The following is a 22974-nucleotide window of genomic DNA, read 5'->3' on the forward strand; positions in this document are numbered from 1 at the left end:
ACCGACATCCTGGAGCTGTGGTTCGCGGAGCTCCCAACGCGGGCGGCGCTGACAAACATCGTGGGGTCCTGCGACTCTGCCCGGCTCGGTTTGTGGACTCGGGAGCTGCGGACTCCGGTGGGAGGCGGCTGATCGGGAGGTCCGGGCCGCTGAGGAAGATTTTCACCGTCGGGGTTCGGCGTCGGCGTTCCATCAGCCCGGCGAGAGGGCCTGAGCATCGGGCCGCCCGGGGTGGCGACTGCGGGTGCTCGGAAGGCCCCGACCACGGGTGAACATCTGGGAAGATCGGAGGGGAGGCTGGCTGGACTATGGTGCCTTCCTCACCTTGGTGCCATTGTGTTATGTTGTGTCGTGGACTTTCTGTGTTTGTGCTTTTTTTTTAATTCTATTTTATTTTTAATATGTTTTATTATTTATTATTTATTTATTTTTATGATACTGACTGTAAAGGGAAATTCATTTCGTTGTCTCTAATTGAGACAATGACAATAAATTTGAATACAATACAATACAATACTTTGTCCAAGATGGCTGCCGTGAAGGGAGAGTGGACGCTGGCGCGCTTTAGCTGCCGCTGCTCTCTCTTCACATTGTGTTTTTGATTTTTTGTTTTTGGACTGAATTCTGTTTTTAATTTGTCTGTGATGTCTTTATTATTTATTTTATTCTGATTATATGTTTATATTCCTGTTAATCTATGTAAGGTGTCCTTGAGATGTCTGAAAGGCGCCCAATAAATAAAATTTATTATTATTATTATTATCATCAGAACCAATAGTACTTCTTTGCTGAAGATATGATTAGATCTCATACTCACACAAGGAAAATAACAAATAAAGATGAAATTTGAAGCCATTTATTACAAAAAAAAATGTTTTTGATGCAGTTTATGCCTCAGTCACAGCAAATTACTTTTCATTAAATTAAATTTACAAACTGCTTCACTCAGTTCTGGCAGAGTTCTTAGAAAATAAACATGTTTTGTCAAAATAGTTTTTAGCTATTTATCCAGTAAAGTTTTACAATTAATAAAAGTGACTATGTTATGTTGCATCATCTTTATGAACAAACCGATTAAACATATTCAACATAAAACTGGATATACACTACCTTTACTTAAATGTTAAAGCTTGACATAAACTACCAGATCATTTAAAAAATATATTTTTTCTATTTAATAATCAAATATTTTGGAATGCTCAAATCATCCCAAGAAAACAAATCAAACCTATAGTCAATGGTATCAACCACAAGTACATTATAATCACCAAAAGCAGCTGAGGAGGCCGTCAATGGATATTTTTAAGGCAGAAATAGGTAGATTCTTGATGTACGGGTGTCAGGGGTTATGGGGAGAAAGCAGGTAATGGGGTTAAGAGGGATAGATCAGCCATGATTGAATGGTGGAATAGATTTGATGGGCTGAATGGTCTAATTCTGCTCCTATCAGTTATGAACTTGTTGTCAGTACTAAGTTAATTGAAAAGATGGATCATTTATATTATAAGACACTTGTCACTCATCCAATTAAATTTCCCTCTACTTAATGTAGCATTATTCCAGATTGGTGACCATTTAACTCATAAAAGTGAAAATATATTATGGTAATAACCAATTTATATTTACATAAACCACAGAGTACAGAAATTTAAGATATTCCGTAGTATTTGGAAAATAAAAATAAAACACTGACATGATACTTCCTTATGGTCTATAAATTAAACACAATCCATAGTTTAAGACACAAAACCTCATACATTACTACTCAGCAGCAGATATCTTTCAGACTGCAAATCACCAAAAATAACAACCAAGCTCTGATTATGCTGGGACAGTCAAACAGAGTCAAATTGCTTCAGGCAAATTGTTAGCAAATATTTTTAAAGCTTAATATTCACTGCAATTTGCTTCCACTCTTTCAGCAGTTTAATTAATTGTTGGATGGTTAACGCCACTAATTCATTTCACAATACTATTTTTAATGTAAATATTAAAACAAAAATGAAATACCCCAGCACTGATTGGTAGATAGAAATAGGCTGTTTTGGCAACAAATTTAAAATCAAAAGCAATTAAATCTAAATACATCTAAATACTATTTTGCATTCTATAAAACTATTTTAGAATGATAATCTACAGTGAACAAAAGCTTATGCAGATAAGAAAACAATATTAACAGTCATGCACTTTTCCTAAATGAAAAATACTCAATAGCAATTTGATATCACAGAATGTCATTTCCTTAAATTGCGAAAGAACTTTTGTTCCATTGGAGTGCAGTTTTAATACATTAGGTCTTCACCATCAGATGGATCTAACCTTCTGACAAATAGGCCATTTGCTGAGTTTCTGCTAGTGTTTCTCAGAAGCTTGCTGCAGAATAAGTATACAGCCAACCTTTCAGCTGACAGCAAAAGAATCCACAAAAAAACTTAGAAAGAGTAAAATGTAAAACAAAAGAAAAATGTTAAAAATTCATTAGTGTGGCATATACAAATCCTATTGCCTGAATTTTCACATTTGATCAAATGGGGAAGATTACATTTTTGTTACGCTCCAATGCACAAACTAATATTAAGGTTTTTTTTAATATGTTACATACTTACTTTGTCAGAACAGTTAACTTTAGCACCATGCTGCAGAAGTAGTTTAACAATTTCATGATGTCCTCGTCCAGCTGCCCAAATTATAGGGTAAACACTGTACTGTTGATTAAAGCAAACCATTGATTAAATGACGTGTTTGTTAAATGTGAAGACATGAGAGGAAACATAAATATTCAACAAATGTTTAAATTGTGCTGAAATAAATCAATACCAAAAGTTAGAGTGTCAGATTGCATGTAGCGCCAAAACCTGCTAAATTGCTATTAAAAATAATATTACTGAGATTCACAGGGCAATGATTAACAGTAATTAAAATAATTTGGAAAGTAATAAAGAGATCTCAATGTTTTGTGACTGATCATACACAGGAGAGCCTTGAGCAATAATGTGTAAACTCAGATCATGGGGGACACGGTTTGCAAGTGTAGCGTAACATGTACAAGCATAAAAATCAAATACACTGAAGAGAATGGCTCTCAAGGTACTCACCTGTCCAGTAATATTTGGGTTTGCACCTTTCTCAAGAAGCAGTCTTGAAATTTCTATATGACCTTTGTACGCTCCCCACATCAGAGAAGTCCAGCCACCCTACAACACCCAATGCAAAATTAAAACAGTTTATAAAATGATACAAAGATCTTTTTCTACTCTGCCATTACCCAGGAATTACATCTAGTCAGAAGCAAGTCTGTATTATTATTATTAAATAAATCCAATCAATACGATCAGGACAAATATGAAATAAAGTCAGTATCAGATTGTTTCTTTACTCAATGTTTAAAATAATGACCTCAATCATCTGCTCAGTTTAAATTTTGAATCTACAATTACTCATTTGAATGACAGCTGCAGGTTCACCCAAAACTGGTGTTGACTTAGTTTTAAAATGTAAGTTTTACACTGCTATACATCAACTGCAATAAGTAATTTGTTGATTTATTAAACACCCATTATGGATTAAGCAAAAATGCTTGAAATTTGAGATTTGGGATTGACAGAAAAATCTAGAGGTCGAAATTCATGCAAGACCCATGGTGTTAAGCGCAAAACACAGAAGCCACTGTACTTAGTCAGAGCTGTGCAGCACGGAAACAGGGCCTTTGGTCTATTTCGTTCATGCCAACCAAGTTGCTTATCCTGGCTAGTCCCACTTTCCTACTCCTAGCCCATATTCCTCCACACCGTTCCTACCATGTGCCTTTTCAATATCACATTTACCCTCCCCTTGTCTCTACCACTTCCTGTGGCAGCTCGTCTATATATGCACCACATTCCACGTAGAAAACTTGCCCTCAGATCCCTTTTAAATCTTTCCCCTCACTTTAAATATCTGTCCTTCAGCTTTCTATGATCCATGGAAAGAAGTCCCGTCTATCCAGCTTCTCTAAGGGTGGCACAGTCGCTGCCTTACAGCGCTAGACACCCGGGTATGATCCTGACTATGGGTGTTATCTGTACAGAGTTTGAATGTTCTCCCTGTGACCGTGTGGGATTTTGTCAGTTGCTCTTGTTTCCTCCCACATTCAGAAGATGTGCGGATTTATAGGTTCATAGGCCTGATAAATCTCCCCTAGTGTGCGTGATGTGAAACTGGGATAACATAGAACTAGTGTACGGGTGATTGTTGGTCGGCGCAGACTCGGTGGGATGAAGGACATGTTTCCATGCTGTATCTTTAAATTAAACTATCCATTTTCACCTTATAACTCAAACCTTCCAGATCTGCTAACGTCCTTGTAAATCTCCTCTGCACCCTTTCCAGTTTAATGACATCCCTTCTATAGCAGTACTCTAAATGTGTCATTATCAACATCTTGTTCAGCTGGAACTCAACATTCCTATTCCTATACTCAATATGCTGACTAATGGAGGCAAGAGTGCCAAATGCCTTCTTCACCACCCTGTCTACCTTTGTCAGCACCAACAAGGAACCTAGTACCTGCATGTCAATGTCTTTCTGTTCTACAACACTCCCCAGGATCCCACAATTTACTGTGCAAATCCTGCCATAGTATGTTTTTCAAAAAATCAATACCTCGAATTTATCTGCCATTTCATGGCCCAGTTGTTCAAGATCCCGTTGTAATCTTGGATAAACTTTATCCACTTTACTGTCCACTGTACTAACAACTTTAGTGTCATCCACAAACTTACTCACATGCTCACAAAGCGTGCCAATATCCACATCTAAATTGTTAATATAAATAACAAACGTCAATTCCCCAGTACCAAACCTTATGGCACATCTCTTGTAACAGGCCAGAAGTCTGAAAAACATTCCTAGATGCCAGTGCATATAATTGAGCATTTGGGAGACCAGCGGGATAGATTTGCCAGCTGCTGCAGGGGGGGAATTGCAGCATGTTGCCGCATTCTGCCATGTGGAAACTCAGTTTTTCAACTTGCGAACTGTTTGAGATACAAACAGTTCTCAGGAACAAAATCTTGCCGTAACTTAAGGAGGACCTGTAATCCAGATTTCAAATTCCATCTCATTAACTTAAACAAAAACAAATGTATGCAATGTATTAAATACTGTGCACGTTATATATTATTTATTAGCACGTTACCAAACCAAATCTCAACCTCTCTGACCATAACATTTATATTACTAAAAGTCTGATCTTGACCACTTCCTGTTGTTCTGTATATTGATTTTAGAAAAAACGCTGCCACTTATGGCTGTGATTTTTGGCCATCTTACTCAGTCCCCCTCCACTGTGCAGGACAAGAGGATTTTTCCCATCGATGAAAAATAAACGAGTTATTAGTGTTTAAAAAATGTTGAGATTCACTCTACTGAAGGCCACGCCCCTTCCAGAGGGACTATAAAACCCGGAAGTGTTGAGTGCCTCAGTCAGTCTCTGCAAGATGGGGGAGCAAGAGGGTCACGTCTCTCAGTCTGAGCTGTGAATAACACTGAACACATGTCTACTAAACTGTGAGTGTGGTTTTACTGACTTTGAGTGCCCTTAATGTGGTTTGAAAATGAAAATGTGGTTGTTTTGAAATAAAGCACAGCAAATGGTTGGTGGTGGTTGGTTTGAAATAAAGCACAGCAAATGGTTGGTGGTGGTTGGTTCGAAATAAAGCACAGCAAATGGTTGTTGGTGGTTGGTTCGAAATAAAGCACAGCAAATGGTTGTTGGTGGTTGGTTTGAAATAAAGCACAGCAAATGGTTGTTGGTGGTTGGTTCGAAATAAAGCACAGCAAATGGTTGTAGGTGGTTGGTTTGAAATGGCAAATGATTAAAAGTCTAAACTTGACAACTTCCTGTTTGCACTGTATATTGATTTTAGATACAACGCTACCACTTGATTTTTGGCCATCTTACCTAACCCTCCGCTCATCAGGTGCAGAGGATTCTTCTCATCAATGAAATATAAAAGTGTTATTAAAGTATTAAAAAATGTTGAGAATCTCTCTCCTGTCAATTATGCCATGAAGGCCACGGTGGGAGGGGGGAGAGATTATAAAACCCGGAAGTGTGGGTGTGGCTCAGTCTCTGCAAGATGGGGGAGGGAGAGGTCATGACTGTGAATCAGCTGAACACACTGAATGTCTACTGAATTGTAAGTGTGGTGTTTATGTGGTGTTTTGTGTGGTTTTATGGTGGTTTCACACTGCTTGACATGGTATGAAACTGCATTTGAATGTGGTGGCCTTGCACCCTGCATGAAATGGTATGAAACTGCATTTGAATTTGGTGGCCTTGCACCCTGCATGAAATGGTATGAAACTGCATTTGAAATTGGTGGCCTTGCACCCTGCTTGAAATGGCACTTGAATTTGGTGGCCTTGCACCCTGCTGGAAGTGGCATGAAACTGCACTTGAGTTTGGTGGCCTTCCACCCTGCTTGAAGTGGTAGGAAACTGCACTTGAGTTTGGTGGCCTTGCACCCTGCTTGAAGTGGTAGGAAACTGCACTTGGGTTTGGTGGCCTTGCACCCTGCTTGAAGTGGTAGGAAACTGCATTTGAATTTGGTGGCTTTGCACCCTGCTTGAAATGGAATTTCAAGCAATAGTCGTGAGCCAACTGCCAGCCCACCAGCCGTGAGTGAGCTGCCAGCAAATCAGTCTTGAGTGACTGAGCTGCCTCCCCAATAATCCATTTGGCCTACAATGTCCATACTAGCCCTCTGGAAACCAGTCCCTTCAGCCCACAATACCCATACTAGCGATCCAGAAAGCTTCCTCTCCACTGGCCACCAATATTGGAATTGGTGGAGAGGTGGAATATTGTGTTGGGGGGCCAGCCCTCCCGTGTGAATATGGGACCCAACGGGTCCCACTTAGGCTAGTAATAATAATTTTTTACTTTTCTTTTCCAAACATAATTCATAATCTTGAGATAGATCGACAATTAATTGTTTCAGAGATAGCTATTGGGACAGATAATCACATTTATATGAATGATAGCCAGAGACAGGACATCTTTCTTCTACAAGGAATTTGATCTCAATTTATCATTACCTCACAGTCGCTATCCAAGTTTACAACTGTGTAGGTTCACAGAATAAATTTGTATCCCACTCATTCTGTGAAGCAATTAACTTGCACTCCACGTTGCTAAAGTATGGTATTAATTTCACAATCCTACATTGTGAATCCTACAATCCTACATTCAATAGGATTGAACAGCCTAACAATATGTTAGGAGCAACTCCCGACTAATGTATTTTCAATTTATCAAGTATCATTTGCAACAAAGGTAACCTTTTCCAAAATTGACATCCATCCAGTTCTAATTAAATACAAAATAAACAAATTTATTTCAACATTTAAATAGGTGCATAAATAAAATTCTTGCAAAAAATAGCAGCAGTATTTTATTGTACACTAACCATATCTCTGTGCTCAAGGTTCGCATTGAAATTGATAAGTTCGCTCACAATTTCTAGATGTCCTTCTTTTGAAGCCGAAATAAGAGCTGTCCAGTTATCCTGTCAAGAATGAAATAGTCATGTGGAAGTGATTTAAAAAAGCTGTTTGAACAATAAAAAATCAATTAATATGAGATAAAATAATTACTTACAACATCTTCCAGGTTACAGTTGGCTCCTTTCTTAAGCAATTCTTGCACTATCTCCAAATTCCCTTGTTCTGCTGCTAGCATTAATGGAGTTTGCCCGCTCTGCAAAGTAGAATCATTCGTCAGTATCAACATTCAATTTATTGCCAAAAATTAAGATAATTATGATATCAGTTCAAAGATATTTAAGTATTTTTAATCACAAGATAAAATATACACCTTATATTCTGCAGGCATCTTACACTTTAAAAAGTGTTTTAAAGCACCGCAGCAAAGCAAACAAAACAACTAAATGCTTCTTGAGCAGGTTAGGTTATTAAGATCTGCTGTCTCGGCTTGAATGTATTTCTGAGCATGGCTGAACATGTTCTTTATTAAGAATGAGTAATGTTGTTTGTGAAAATGCAAAGTATCATGACAATTTAAAGGTAGACAAAAATGCTGGAGAAACTCAGTGGGTGAGGCAGCATCTATGGAGCGAAGGAAATAGGCGGCGTTTTGGGTCGAGACCCTTCTTCAGACTGATGTGAGGGGGGGGGGGCGCGGGAAGAAGAAAAAAGGAAGAGACAAAGACAGTGGGCTGAGGGAGAGCTGGGAAGGGGAGGAGAAAGCAGGGACTACCTGAAACTAGAGAAGCCAATGTTCATACCGCTGGGGTGTAAACTGCCCAAGCAAAATATGAGGTGCGGCTCCTCCAATTTACGGTGGGCCTCACTCTGGCCATGGAGGAGGCCCAGGACGGAAAGGTCGGATTTTGGAATGGGAGGAGGAGTTGAAGTGCCGAGCCACCAGGAGATCAGGTTGGTTATTGCGAACCGAGCAGAGGTGTTGGGCGAAGCGATCTCACCAATGTAGAGCAGCTGACACCTAGAGCAGCAGATGCAACAGATGAGGTTGGAGGAGGTGCAGGTGAACCTCTGCCGCACCTGGAAAGACTGCTTGGGTCCTTGAATGGAGTCAAGGGGCGAGGTAAAGCGACAAGTGTAGCATTTACTGCGGTTGCAAGGGAAAGTGCCAGGAGAAGGGGTGGTTTGGGTGGGAAGGGACGAATTGACCAGGGAGTTACGGAGGGAGTGGTCTTTGCGCAAAGCAGACAGGGGAGGAGATGGGAAGATGTGGCCAGTGGTGGGATCCCGTTGGAGGTAGACAAAAATACTGGAGAAATTCAGCGGGTGAGGCAGCATCTATGGAGCGAAGGAAATTTAAAGCTCACTTTAAAATATAAGCATTTCCTAACAATACCCTAACTTTAGAGGTTGAATTTAAAAGATTAAAAAAATGGGTGACATATATCAAAATGTTACCTTACTAAAACTATAGTTTGCTACAATTTTCTTTAGAGAGGTCAGTCAGCATTTTGGGCTCCAGTCTGACAGTAAACTATAATTGCAGTCACACCCACATCACTGGATAATTATATCATAAAGAAACCCAAAGGCTCCAACGCATATAGCTTTCCTTCTAGTATTGTTATTGGTTTATTTTTATCACATGAAAAACTGTTATCCTGTCAAATCATACTATACGCGATACAATCAAGCCATACACATGCACACATTTTTTTTTAATTAACATTGATGGGATGGAATCACACAGGGAGCTCTGTGTGATTCACAGGGATTCACCCTCAGAATCACACGGGCAGCCAAAGTCATGTTCTCAAGTGTCAAAAAGTGGGAAGAAACAAAATTTGAGAATATCTGAGCACTTTGAAACTCTCGGGCATCTTTAATCAGCAACTACAAAACAGCATTGCGAAGAGTATTTGCTTGACCGTTAAGGGTAGCCTTAAGGGAGCTAAGCATTTCTAAATAGCAAATACATCTAATAGTGTTTGCTTGCAGAATTTTATTTACAGATCAATTTTGAATACAAACTTCTTTACATTTTAATTGAAAGTACAGAGTAAAACACACATAGGGCAACGTCAGTTAACAGATGTCCGGCATACCTGGGTATCGTGAACTTGCTATTTACTGTAAACAACTTCCTACCTCATTTCTTTCATCCACATCTTTGTATTTCTCTAGCAATGCCTTGAAAGCAGTGACATTTTCTTCTTCAATATAGGTTAGCAAGCTGTGGGTTGTGCCAGTAGCCATTGTGATACACTCTTCTCACAAAGCAGTCTTGACTCTACATAACAAAATATTAACACAAGTTGGCATCAAATTCAGAAAACAAATGGAGATACCAGCAGAGAACAGTTTTAGTTTTATGCAACTAAACATTCCTCCACCACCCTCTCCTTTCAAGATATTGAGCATCTGCACGGAGCAGTATACGGAGCCTGTTGCCAGAGGTAGTCATTACATTTTACATTTCACAGCCCACCCTACTCCACATCATAAAGTGAAAGAAAAATCATTATGAAATGTCAGCAGTCATTCTTCATCACTTATGTCATTCATGTTATAGCTTCTTTCTCAAAGATTGTCTCCAAACATTGTACGGTAGAATATGCAAGACACTGGGCAAGGAAGCAATCAAAAGTTCAAAGGAGGAAAGAACATGGAATAATAACTGAATGGTCGCACTGCTAACAGGGAGAAGACAAATACAAAATAAACTTTAAAGCATGACTAAAATTCTGTGAATCGTTATACTAGAGAAAATTGAATATGGTGGGCCAGAACTGTGTATAGTGCTTCAAAATTAGAACGAGGACAATGAAATTAGCATGCTGAGAAAGATAATTTTGGCCAAACTATTGTTCGAGATTATACAATTGAAACCTCAAGATCAAGGAGCAAGTGAAGGTACGTGATTCCGTCTAATAAACACTAACAAAAGAGACATTCTGTTCTGGGGTGAAAAAGTGGAAATCAAAACTGATGGAGGAAACAAAATAATTAAATAAACACAACCATGTTTAGATTAAGTGGTGTCTCTTTATATATATATATATATATATCAATTCATCTAAATGTCATGTTATTTTTTATAACACTTTTCTGTCATCTCTCTCATATTAAAATTTGGTCTACGTAAACTTAATAGTTAATTTATACTTGCCGCTGAAAATCTATCTTCCAGGGTGACAGACCTTGTCTGATCCTCTTTTATGCAGTTCTAAGCTGAGCAGTGGGCCAAACCCTGCATAAATAAAAAATACATTGATAAGGGTTGTGATATTTTTTTAAACTTGCTTTATGTATTCTTCAATTCATTTTGCAACATTACATCCACAATTACAAACTATCTTCCTTCACAGAAAATCAAACGTCATCTCAATTTGGCAAGCCTAAGATACAGTGCCTTCCATAATGTTTGGGACAAAGACCCATCATTTATTTATTTGCCTCAGTACTCCACAATTTGAGATTTGTAATACAAAAAAAATCACATTTGGTTAAAGTGCACATTGTCAGATTTTATTAAAGGGTATTTTTATATATTTTAGTTTCACCATGTAGAAATTACAGCTGTGTTTATACATAGTCCCCCCATTTCAGGGCACAATAAATTGCTCAGGTGTGTTTAATTGCCTCCTTAATGCAGGTAGCTCTCAGCACCGAGTCTTTCCTCCAGTCTTTCCATCACCTTTGGAAACTATTATTGCTGTTTATCAACATGACGACCAAATTTGTGCCAATGAAAGTCAGTGAAGCCATTATGAGACTGAGAAACAAGGATAAAACTGTTAGAGACATCAGCCAAACCTTAGGCTTACCAAAATCAGCAATTTGGAACATCATTAAGAAGAAAGGGAGCACTGGTGAGCTTACTAATCGCAAAGGGACTGGCAGGCCAAGGAAGACCTCCACAGCTGATGAAAGATGAATTCTTTCAAAAATGAAGACAAATCCCCAAACACCTGTCCGACAGATCAGAAACATTCTTCAGGTTTAGATTTGTCAATGACCACTGTCTCACAGAAGACTTCATGAACAGAAATACAGAGGTCACACTGCAAGATACAAACAACTGGTTAGCTGCAAAAATAGGATGGCCAGGGTAGTTTGCCAAGAAGTACTTAAAAGAGCAACCACAGTTCTGGAAAAAGGTCTGGGGTGTTATGGCCTGGGCATGTATGGCAGCTGAAGGTACTGGCTCACTTATCTTCATTGATGATACAACTGCTGATGGTAGTAGCATAATGAATTCTGAAGTGTATGGACACATCCTATCTGCTTAAGTTCAAACAAATGCCTCAAAACTCATTGGCCACCGGTTTATTCTACAGCAAGACAATGATCCCAAACATACTGCTACAGCAACAAAGGATTTTTTCAAAGCTAAAAAATGGTCAATTCTTGAGTGGCCAAGTCAATCACCTGATCTGAACACAATTGAGCATGCTTTTTATATGCTGAAGAGAAAACTGAAGGGGACTGGCCCCAAAAACAAGCATAAGCTAAAGATGGCTGCAATATAGAACTGGCAGAGCATCACCAGAGAAGATACCCAGCAACTGGTGATGTCCACGAATCACAGACTTCAAGCAGTCATTGCATGGTGAATTGGTAATTTCTACATGGTGAAACCAAAATGTGTAAAAATGGCCTTTATTAAAATCTGACAATGTGCACTTTAACCACATGTGATTTTTTCTATTTCAAATCTCAAATTGTGGAGTACAGAGGCAAATAAATAAATGATGGGTCGTTGACCCAAACATTATGGAGGGCACTGTAGATGCCTTAAATTGAAAGGGAAAACAAAAACAAACCATTATGCAATATTATTACATGCCAAAGTTGTATCTGTTTATTTTTAAACACACAAGGAGCTGACTAAATTTAAATACAGTAAAAAGTCACATCACTATTTTTTTTTTAAAACGGTTTATTAAATGTCAATTATTCTCCAAGTTATGGACATTCTTCTTGTGAAAATAAGATTCCTACGGAAGCAAGGAATAAAATCTGCAGCAATGGAAAGACTTACAGTTATACAGCACCGTACATATTCCTTTCAAGACCTCAAACCACTTTACAGCCACTGAAACACTTCTGAAGAGCATTTACTGCTGTCATGCACACGGCAAGGTTGAACAACTTAAAGAGAGGTCCTTGTTTATCTCCTGAGCACATCACAAATTCAACTTCCTATCCAGCCAATTGAATATGCTTTGAATTAGAAAACGAACACTCAAATTTAATAAGAAGGGAATTTGAGAAAGCTGTAATGGGTAACGGAACACCACATTGGTTATGCAAATATAATATGCAGTCAGCAGATCAATAATAAATTATCAACAGAAGGTCAACCTATAAATAATTAAAGCATTGAACCCTGCACATGGTGAGAGTGGAGAAGCCAGTCAAGTACCTCTGAATCCAGTTCAACGCACAATCTGACACCAAGAGGGAAATGTTAATGCTTTAAACATTGTGTGAGGGACTTGATTGTCCATCACTTGAAGTGGCTTAGTAGTACCACCAGCGGCTGAGCTGGCTCAGTCCTGAAGAGCATAGTTGCCACAATGGCCTAAGGCAGGTAATGAGTAAACCAACACTTAAATCAGTTTTGATAGAAATGATCTCCTTACAGAGATAATCACGCATATTTAAATCAAGGATTCGCTCCATAATGTTGCATGGCACGACAAACATGCAGAAGGGCGCAGTCTAAGAACAGATCAGGCAACTCAAAAATAAGCACCCATGGAGGAACTCCTTCTACACTATCTAGCCAAAGGATCGATCAGCAATTCAGATGGAAATTCCAGGAGCAACATCCGATATACCTAAAAATAATGAGGTGCCTGCAATGCAAACCTGCCTACTCTGTTCACTGTATACTAATGGGCCTGTCGCACTTAGGCAATTTTTTAGGCAACTACAGGCGATTAGTTTGTCGCCACATGTTCCCCGGTGGTCGCCGGGAGTAGTCTCCTCAGTCGCGCAAAAAATCATAGCATCTTTCTGGTCGGTGCTAAATTTTCAACATGTTGAAAAATTTTCAGCGGCAGTGGGTTTGACGAAAATGAGCGTAGCTCGACTTCTCCTGTCATAGGTTGTCGCCAGGATGATGTAGGTTGTTGCCGGTTTTTCGGCGACCTGCTACGACTATGACAGTTTAGACTATGCCTAAAAAAATCGCCAAGTGGGACAGACCCATAAGCAGGAAAACGCAGCTACAGCAATAGGTCATCAAATTTGTGGCGATGCTGCCTTAGCAGCTGCGGCTCGCCTGCAGTCCGTCTGTTTTTTTCTTTTTTTGTTGTTTTCTTGTCCTGTTTTAATTAGTTAATTTTAGTTATTAGGTTGTACATGTGTGGGGAGGGGGGTGGGAGAAACTTGTTTTAGTCTTTTCCTTCGGGGGAATGCGACCTTTTCTTGTCGTATCCCCCGTCCGTCTCCGTCTGCGCTGAGGCCTAATGGCAGAGCTGGCGGCCTTCAACTCGAGGCTCCGGAGGCAGAGCCAGCCAGGACTTACCAGCGCGAAGCTGGCCGACTTTGGGGCTGTGGCGGCGGCCCGACTTCGGGGCTGGGGCGGCGTTCTGACGGCGGCCCGACTTCGGGGCTGTGGTGGCGGCGGCTCGACTTCGGGGCTGGGACAGCGTTCTGGCGGCGGACCGACTTTGTGGTTGTGGCGGCATTCCGGTGGCAGCGACCCGACTTCGGAGCCTCGGCCAGTGGATGACATCATCAGGAGCTCGCAGGTTGGTGACCTGTTTTTCCGGAGCTCCCGCAACAACAGCTTCGTCCGCTGGACTAGAGGGCGGCAGCTTCGACCACCCCGGGCCGCAGAGTTTGAACCGGCCTGTTCGCGGAGCTCGGATTCAGCCGCTGGACTGACTTACTTACCATCACCCGGCGGGGTCACAACGTCGGAAGCCTGGATCGCCTCAGCGCAGAGGGAGAAGGAGGGAAGAGACAAAGACTTTAAAACTTTTGCCTTCCATCACAGTGAGGAGGTGTCTGGTGAACTCACTGTGGTGGATGTTAAATTTGTGTTTATTGTGTGTTTTTGTTATTTTGTTATATGTATGACTGCAAGGCACGGAATTTCAATAAAGGATACTTTACTTTATTTCTTCAAACCCTTTATATCTATTTGTCAATGCTGGAGTATAATTGGAGTACAATTATGTGGCCACTAGTAAGAGGAGATCTCAAGTACATTATCATCCTCAACAATGGCAGGGCCCATCGAGAGTATTAATTGTCATACGTCCTGACAACAGAACAATGAAATTCTTGCTGCAGCATAACTGACCTATAGACATGAAGAATCTTCTGACGTCTGCCTTGGTGACAGTGATTACAGTGCTGTTGATAGAGATGAGGTCCTGAGAAGGTACATCGGTGTTTTCCCTTTCCAAGCGAGAGTAGAATGCATTGAGCTTATTTGGGAGTGATTCCATGCTGTTGCTTGAGCTGCCACTTGGTTTTGCCTTGTAGGAAGTGACGGCGTGCGAGCCCTGTCACAGCAGCAAAAAGTGTCTCTTTGCCTTTCTGATGGCTTTATCAAGATCGTATCTGGACTTGCTATATGAACTTGCATCGCCAGTCTGGAATGCCCGAGATCAAATCCTCAGTAGATTGTGAACTACCTTGTTCATCCAAGCCTTCTGGTTTGGAAAGACTCAGATGATTTGGTGGGATCACATTCCTCCACACATTTCCTTATGAAGTCGGCAACAACTGTGACATATTAGTTCAGGTCCATTGCAGAGTACTTAGACTCCGCCAGTCTATGGAATCCAAGCAATCACAGAATCATTTCTCTGCCTCCACTGACCAGCTCTGTGCATCCTCACTGCTGGAGCTATTATCTTCAGTCACTGGCTATACGCAGCAAGATGGAGAAGAGGCAGGTGGTTGGATTTCAAAGTGAGGGTGAGGGAGGGAGCGATGGGCATTTTTGATGGTGGAATAGCAATGGCTCTGAGTGTTTGACCCTCTGGTTCTGAAGGACACATGCTGGTGGTCGCTAGGAAGTAACTTATTTAAACTGACCTTGTTGAAGTTGAGTTTAATGGGAAAGGTGTTGGTTAAGGTATGCCATGAGGGTTGTTGACCACAGTGTGCAGATCGTCCAGTGCTAGGGTGTCAACCCGGGTCAGGATGTAGACCACGATTGTGATGATGGAGGTGAATTCCCTTTGGAGGTAGAAGAGATGGCACTTCACTGCTGGATGTTCCAAGTGCAGAGAACTGGCATTCTTTTTCATGCCAGTACTTAAAAAAGGAAGCTGAAGGAACGATTGTGCTACAAAATGCTTGGCAGATATAGTGTATACACATGTGAAACCCTAACACTAGGGTGGCACAGTGGTAGAGTTGTTGCCTTACAGGGCCACAGACCCGGTTCGATCCCGACCTTGGGTGCTGTCTATCGAGGGTTTGTACATTCTCACCATGACCTGCATGGGATTTCTCTGGATGCTCTGGTTTCCACCCACATTTCAAAGATGTACAAGTTTGTAGGCTAATTAGAGACAAGAGACAAGACAAGAGACATTTATTGTCACATGCACCAATTGGTACAGTGAAATTTGGGGTCACCATACAGCGATATGAATAAAAAAAACACAACACACGATAGACTTTAACATAAACATCCCCACACAGCGGAATCAAAGTTTCCCACTGTGAGGGAAGGCACCAAAGTTCAGTCATCCTCCTTTGTTGTTCACCCGTGGTCAGGGCCTCCTGAGCCCCCCGCAGTCGCCGCTACGGGTGGCCCGATGTTTAGGCCCTCTCGTCGGTATGATGAAACTCCAACGTCGGAACGGAAGAACATTCTCAGCGGCTTGGACTTCCGAATCGGCCACTTCTTACCAGAGACAGCGGCTCCCGAAGTCCACAGGCCGAGCTGGGCGGAGATGCACACTGGCGGTCCTCGGCAAATGGGATCCCAGGACTCCGCGATGTTGAAGTCTGCGCCGCCCGCGGCTGGAAGCTCCGCAAACCACAGCTCCACGATGTTGAAGCAGCAGGCCCAACACTCCGGAGCTTCAAACGACGATCCCAGGTAAGGCATCGCCCGCTCCGTGATGGCAAATCAGTGCAGCACCGCTGCCGAAGCTCTGGTCGGTCTCCGGCAGGAAAGGCCGCGCCAATCCAAATGGTATGCTGCATGGGGGAGGGGGGGGTGAGGACGCGACTCGGAGAATAGTCGCATCCTCGCCAGGAAGTGACTGGGAAACAGTTTCCCCCTTACCGCTTGGTAACAGACTGGGAAACAGTTTCCCCCTTACCCCTTACCACCTCCCCCACATAAAAATACTAAGAAATACTCCAACACACATTTTTTAAACAGACTAAAAAAAAATTTTTAATGGAAAAACAGACAGTCTGTAGGCAGAGGCTGCGAACATGCGGTGCCCCTACTCCCTAGCTTGGTAAAAATTGTAAACTGTCCCTTGCTGGTCGGTGCGGACTCAGTGGGCCGAAGGGCCTGTTTCTACGCTGCATCGCTAAACTAAAATTATAAAGTAAACTAAAAGGCCCAGGTTTAGCTAAAGTTATGCTCCTTTAGTCTTTGCTCTCTTTGGCAAAGAGGGGGAAATCAGATCAGGAAAGAAATGGTGAAGGAAATTAAATATCTTTTAACCATTGACTTCATGAGGAATGGCATTGAACTGCGCAAACTCTCTTTATTCAGTCATGGAATTTAATTAACGTTGTATAAACTACCAAGCTCAAAATTTCCATAGAGAGTTTAATGGGCAGTTAATGAGCAAATCCAGAAATTTCCAGAAATATCTAGGTAGCAAAAGGCATGATGCATTTGAATTTTGGAACACAACAGAGCCATGTAAACTGACCAGCAAATTTTGGAAATTCACAATAACTCCCAATCTAGTGAAGTTACAGGCTGAATTATGCATTAATGACTATGTTTGTCATTAACATGCTGTAATTTTCCAGCATGATCTGGCTCTGTGTGTTGGGATTCTCACTAAACCTGCAAGTCCCCATATTAATAACTCAGTATTCTAAGATAAGATATGCTGGGGATATTTAAAAACGATTGAAAAGAGTCAAGAGTCAAGAGAGTTTTATTGTCATGTGTCCCAGATAGGACAATGAAATTCTTACTTGCTGCAGCACAACAGAATATGTAAACATAATACAGAACAGGAGATAAAAGTTCAGTGTATCTCTATACCATAGACCACACATATACACAATAAATAAACAGATAAAATGCAATCATAATAATATTGTTCAGAGCTTGTTTGATGTTGTGTTTAATAGCCTGATGGCTGTGGGGAAGAAGCTGTTCCTGAACCTGGTTGTTCCAGATTTCAAGCTCCTAAACCTTCTTCCCGATGGCAACAGAGAGAGGAGTGTGTGGCAAGGATGGTGTGGGTCTTTGATGATGTTGGCAGCCTTTTTATTGAACAGTACTGGTGAAATCTACAAAAACATATAAAATACTGTAACCCCTCGCAATAATGGACCACGATATGGCACATTGAGGCTCCCGTTGCCCTCCCCCCCATTACTCCCGCCAGTTACCCAACAGGCCGGCGCTTCCAGTTGCAGGAGTGGAGAGAGAGAGCAGCATGAAGGCGGCATGAGTATCAGACATGTCTCTGATGCACCGTGTGTGGGGCCGGGGGTTATACAGCACCCCAGCCGGTGAATTCCTGCTTGTTTAAACCCGACCCACTGGTGGGTTTCTCCCTCCCGGCCTTGGGTTAAACGTTACTCCCACACTCGGTCATAGTGAACAATCGTCAATAACAGGCATCCTCTCCCTCGTTGTCCATTATTGCAAAGGTTTGCTCCACAGAACTACTTGAGTGTTTTTCCATGCAAGCATACATTTTTACTATTCCAATTTCCATATAGTGCGTGCCCCTAAGCACTTTGGCTTCAAAGAACATTTAAAAATTGCATTTGCAATTATATAAGCATTTTCGCAGTCTTGACTGCATCTCCCTTCTTCAAATCATGCTACATTCCCCACAATAATTTGACGTTGCTCAGGCCACTGTGTGTATCTATTGTTTTTTGTTGTGATCTGCAAATTTGAAGTGAATTATGGTAATTATGAAAAAGAAGCTTTTATATTTTTCAGCTTTAAATTAACAAATTCATGATTATGAAACAGTTGCATGTGTATATGTTAAACAAACAGTTGTAATAACAGTTATTTAAATAGCACATTACCCAATGAAGCAATTGTTTTTGTGCAACCATGTTTACTAAATGTCAGGACAAATCATAACAACCTCTACATTATGAGAAGTATTTCAATAAACTTGGAAAACTGCAAGTTAAATTAATTTAGTTTTTCAAACCACAATAAAATAGGACTGTGCAATTTAAATTGCATTCATTCAAGACACTCCTTGATATTTTATGCATCTGAAGACAACAAAATGCTCATAACACAATAAAATTCAATACCGTACAAATGCTGCAATGGAAAATTCAACCTGGGAATAAATAATATATGAATACAATACCCTTCCAATTATCTCAATTCTGCTCTGCAGCTCATGTGATTTCCTTTCTGGCTGCAAGAAATATAAAACCACAAACGCAGATTTGTCTTTATCCACTTTGACAATCTGCTGTATGAAAAAGAATGCCCAAACAAGGAGTTCAATCATTTTGAATATTAAAATTTAAATAATGTTTACAATCTCCCGTTGCTTCTGGAATCTTGACAGATGGACTTCTCAAATTGACCCAAAAACCACAAATTAAATCAATAAAGATGCCAAAATATGTTAAGTAAATGCTATTTTTTAGAAAGATGCAAAATTGCAGTGACATATCAAACATATATTATACATCCCTGAAGGTATTTATCTGTTTTATCTGAGAATAAGAAAAATTGAAAATGTAGCATTTTAGACACAATAGAAAGCAAAATCTCCAAATATTTAAAAATCTGAACTGTAAATATTTATGAAGAATAAATAACAAAAATGAAATGCCATTATATTCCAAAACAAAATGTACAATGCGCAAACAACATCTAATTCTCCTAGGAACCAATATTAAAACCCGCATAATGAGGCTTCAAAATGTAATACAGATGTTGACCTGTTTTAACTCCTGGAGAAACAAAGGCACAATTTTAAAACTCACCCCATTTTTCCAAATCTTTCTGTAAATTTACACTTACTTTCACAAATCTCTTCCATAATAGGATTCCTCCATCGATCATCCTTGAATTTAACTGATTTTCACATTTAACTGTCTTCACCCGACACAGCACTAAATTCTATAATTCCCTCCCTAAGCTTCTCCAGCAGTCTATCTTGCTATCCTTTTTAAAATCTACTATCCCGCCATGTTTGGCAGGTGCCCAATGTATAATTTCAATTGCAAATGCAGTGAAATGTTTACGATATTTCTGCACATCAAAAGATGCCAACACAGTGTGCAGCAGGTTGCAGTGTTGCCTCACAGACTGCCAGATTCAATCCAGTCCTCTGCCTGCTTGCCTTTTCCTCTGGGTGTTCCAATTTCCAACCATACCAAAAGACATGCTAGTTGATTGAATGAATGAATACTGAATGAATGAATTAATGCTTTATTGTCACATGTGACAAGTCACAGTGACATTCTTTGCTTGTTGGTTCTTTGTTGGTGCTGTAAATGACCCCAAATGTAGGTGGATGGTTGGTGAATCAGGGTGGGAGTTGATAGGCATTTGAGAGCAAATGGATTACATGGAAATAAGTAGTGGACTGGGATTGTTTGAAATAAATTGGGGAATGTGATTGTCTGAAAATCTCCATAGACTTAATGAGCCAAATGGCTTTCTTCCACGTGGTTAGGAAACATAAGAGAGAAATCTTGGACAACATTAAAAAAATCATGTTTTAGCCCAATCTCATCCAGGAAATATATGGCATGTATGGTATATAGCAATAAATCGGAAATATAATCCGAAATAATCGCCAAGTGGGACAGGCCCTTAAGGAACTCAGTTAAGTTGACAATTACAGGGAACCTTTGTTTAATGCAATCTTGAAAGATGCTTCATTAAGGAAAATGCATACATCTAAAAGATGCAGTATAGTGGATTCTTGGTATAATGTATTCCTATGGACGGAGAATAGCACACCATTTGTTATAATGAAAGATGGCTACAAAAAAAACGAGACCGAGAACAGAAAGGAGATTGAGAATCTTGTAACCTGGTGCCAATACTACAACCTCAAGAGTCAAGACAAGAGTGTTTTATTGTCATATGTCCCGGATGGGACAATGAAATTCTTACTTGCTGCAGCACAACAGAATATGTGAATATGTAAACATAGTACATAACGGGGGAAGAGAAAAAAAAGTAAAAGTTCATTAAATAACAAATATAGTGCAAATAACAAATAATATAGTCTTTCAGAGCTCGGAGCTTATTCATTGTAGTGTTTAATAGCCTGATGGCTGTAGGGACGAAGCTGCTCCTGAACCTGGACGTTACAGTTTTCAGGCTCCTGTACCTTCTTCCTAATGGCAATGGTGAGATGAGTGTGTGGCAGCATGGTGTGGGTCCTTGATGATTTTGGCAGCCTATTTGAGGCAGCAACTACGATAGATCCCTTCGACAGTGGGGAGGTCAAAGTCGGTGATGGACTGGGCAGCGGTCACAACTTTTTGTAGTCTTTTTCGCTCCTGGACGTTCAAGTTGCCGAACCAGGCCACGATGCAACCAGTCAGAACCTCTCCCTCGATGTCAGCAAGACAAAGGAGATTGCGATTGACTTCAGGAAGCAAAGCAACACATACCAGTATTCATTGTGTAGGAAAAAACTGCAGATGCTGGTTTAAATCAAAGGTAGACACAAAATCCACCATTCTACATTGATGGACCTGAAGTAGAGATGGTCGAAAGCACACTAACGCCTCTACTTCTGTAGAAGGCTTAGGAAGGTCAGCCTGTCCCCAACATCCCTCACCAGCTTCTACAGATGTGTCATAGAATACATCTTATCGGAATGCAACACATCCTGGTTTGGGAATGGCTCCATCCAAGACTGAAAGAAACTGCAGAGAGTTGTGGATGTAGCCCAGGCCATCACACAAACCAGCCTCTCATCCATTGACTCCATCTATACTTCACTCTGCCTTTGCGAGGCTGCCAACGTAACTCCTTCTTCTCCCCTTTCCCGTCAGGCAAGAGGTACAGAAGGTTGAAAATGCATACCTCCAGAATCAGGAACAATTTCTTCCCAGCTGTCATCAGGCAACTGAACGATCCTCTCATCAGCTAGAATGCAGTTTTGACTTCCCATCTACCTCATTGGAGATGTTTTAACTATCTTTAATCAGACTTTATCTGACTTCAATGTTATATCGCACTATATGTTGTACCATTTAACCTTTATCTGTACACTGGGGATGGTTTGAATGTATTCATGTACAGTCTTTGACTCGATAGCACAGAAACAAAAGCTATTCATGGTACCTCGGTATACACCTTACAACAATAAACTATATTAAACTAAGCAAAATACTTGGTGTAAGCCACTTTTGGATTTCAAAAGTGAATTGTTAGAGATTATTCTTCAAACATTTGCATTGCAGATTCACCAACATACTCCAAAAGCCTGCAATTAATTGTCATCATGTAGGCTGCCTATGTAATAAAACACTTAAATTACATGACTTTTAGTCATACAGAAGTGAGGAAAGTGAGTTTTAATCAGCATCTAACCATATAATATTTTTTTAAACATCCACATAACAATTTTCAAAATACTGATATTTTTTGGAATATACAGAATTAGCTTTAGTTAAATAAAACCTTTTGTGCACTGTTCCAAATGAATAAACGGATGAAATCAGGTATTACAGGTGTGGGATGTATGCACTAAACCAGGTTGGATTGGTGCATATGGAAGCTATGTAATCGGGCAAGAAGGTAGCAGATGGAATATAGTGTGAAAAACTGTGAGATCATCCAGTTTGGTGCAGAAAATAGTAAAGCTGAGAGATTAGTAGAAACAAAGATCTGTAGATGCTGGTTAATACACAAAAGTGCTGGAGTCGCTCAGCAGATCAGACAGCATCTCTCGAGAATTATAGATAGGTGAGATTTCGGGTCATGACCCTTCTTCAGAAAGAGATGGGGCAGTTTTGATATTCACACTATGTGTACTTGTACACAAATCACTGAAAGCAAACATGCAGATTCACCAAAAGAAAGACACAAAAACCTGGAGTAATTCAGCGGGACAGGCAGCATCTCTGGAGAGAAGGAATGGGTGATGTTTCGGGTCGAGACCCTTCTTCAGACTGGTTAGGGATAAGGGAAACATGAGATATAGTCGAGGATGTGGAGAGATAAAGAACAATGAATAAAAGATATGCAAAAAAGTAACGATGATAAAGGAAACAGGCCATTGTTAGCTGTTTCGTAGGGTGAAAAGGAGAAGCTAGTACAACTTGGGTGGGTGAGGGATAGAG

General features: G+C 40.5%; 1 protein-coding gene across 10 annotated transcripts in view; it reads right to left on the reverse strand.

Annotated features, from left to right (window-relative positions):
• kidins220 (kinase D interacting substrate 220) overlaps positions 1–22974 on the reverse strand; it is a 99285-nt gene that overhangs the window by 73439 nt on the left and 2872 nt on the right. For 9 of the 10 annotated variants that reach the window (XM_033021636.1, XM_033021630.1, XM_033021633.1 and 6 more), the window contains exons 2-7: positions 10655–10735; positions 9634–9775; positions 7643–7741; positions 7452–7550; positions 3096–3194; positions 2607–2705 (exon numbers count right to left, since the gene is read on the reverse strand). In XM_033021636.1, coding sequence (XP_032877527.1) covers positions 2607–2705; positions 3096–3194; positions 7452–7550; positions 7643–7741; positions 9634–9741 — 504 coding nt within the window. In that variant the 5' untranslated portion in view covers positions 9742–9775; positions 10655–10735. Of the gene's footprint in view, positions 1–2606; positions 2706–3095; positions 3195–7451; positions 7551–7642; positions 7742–9633; positions 9776–10654; positions 10736–12529; positions 12700–22974 lie in introns of those variants that run through there. The other variant, XM_033021628.1, reaches the window with a different exon arrangement.

This window comes from Amblyraja radiata, chromosome 5 (assembly GCF_010909765.2).
Source record: "Amblyraja radiata isolate CabotCenter1 chromosome 5, sAmbRad1.1.pri, whole genome shotgun sequence".
NCBI lineage: Eukaryota > Metazoa > Chordata > Chondrichthyes > Rajiformes > Rajidae > Amblyraja > Amblyraja radiata.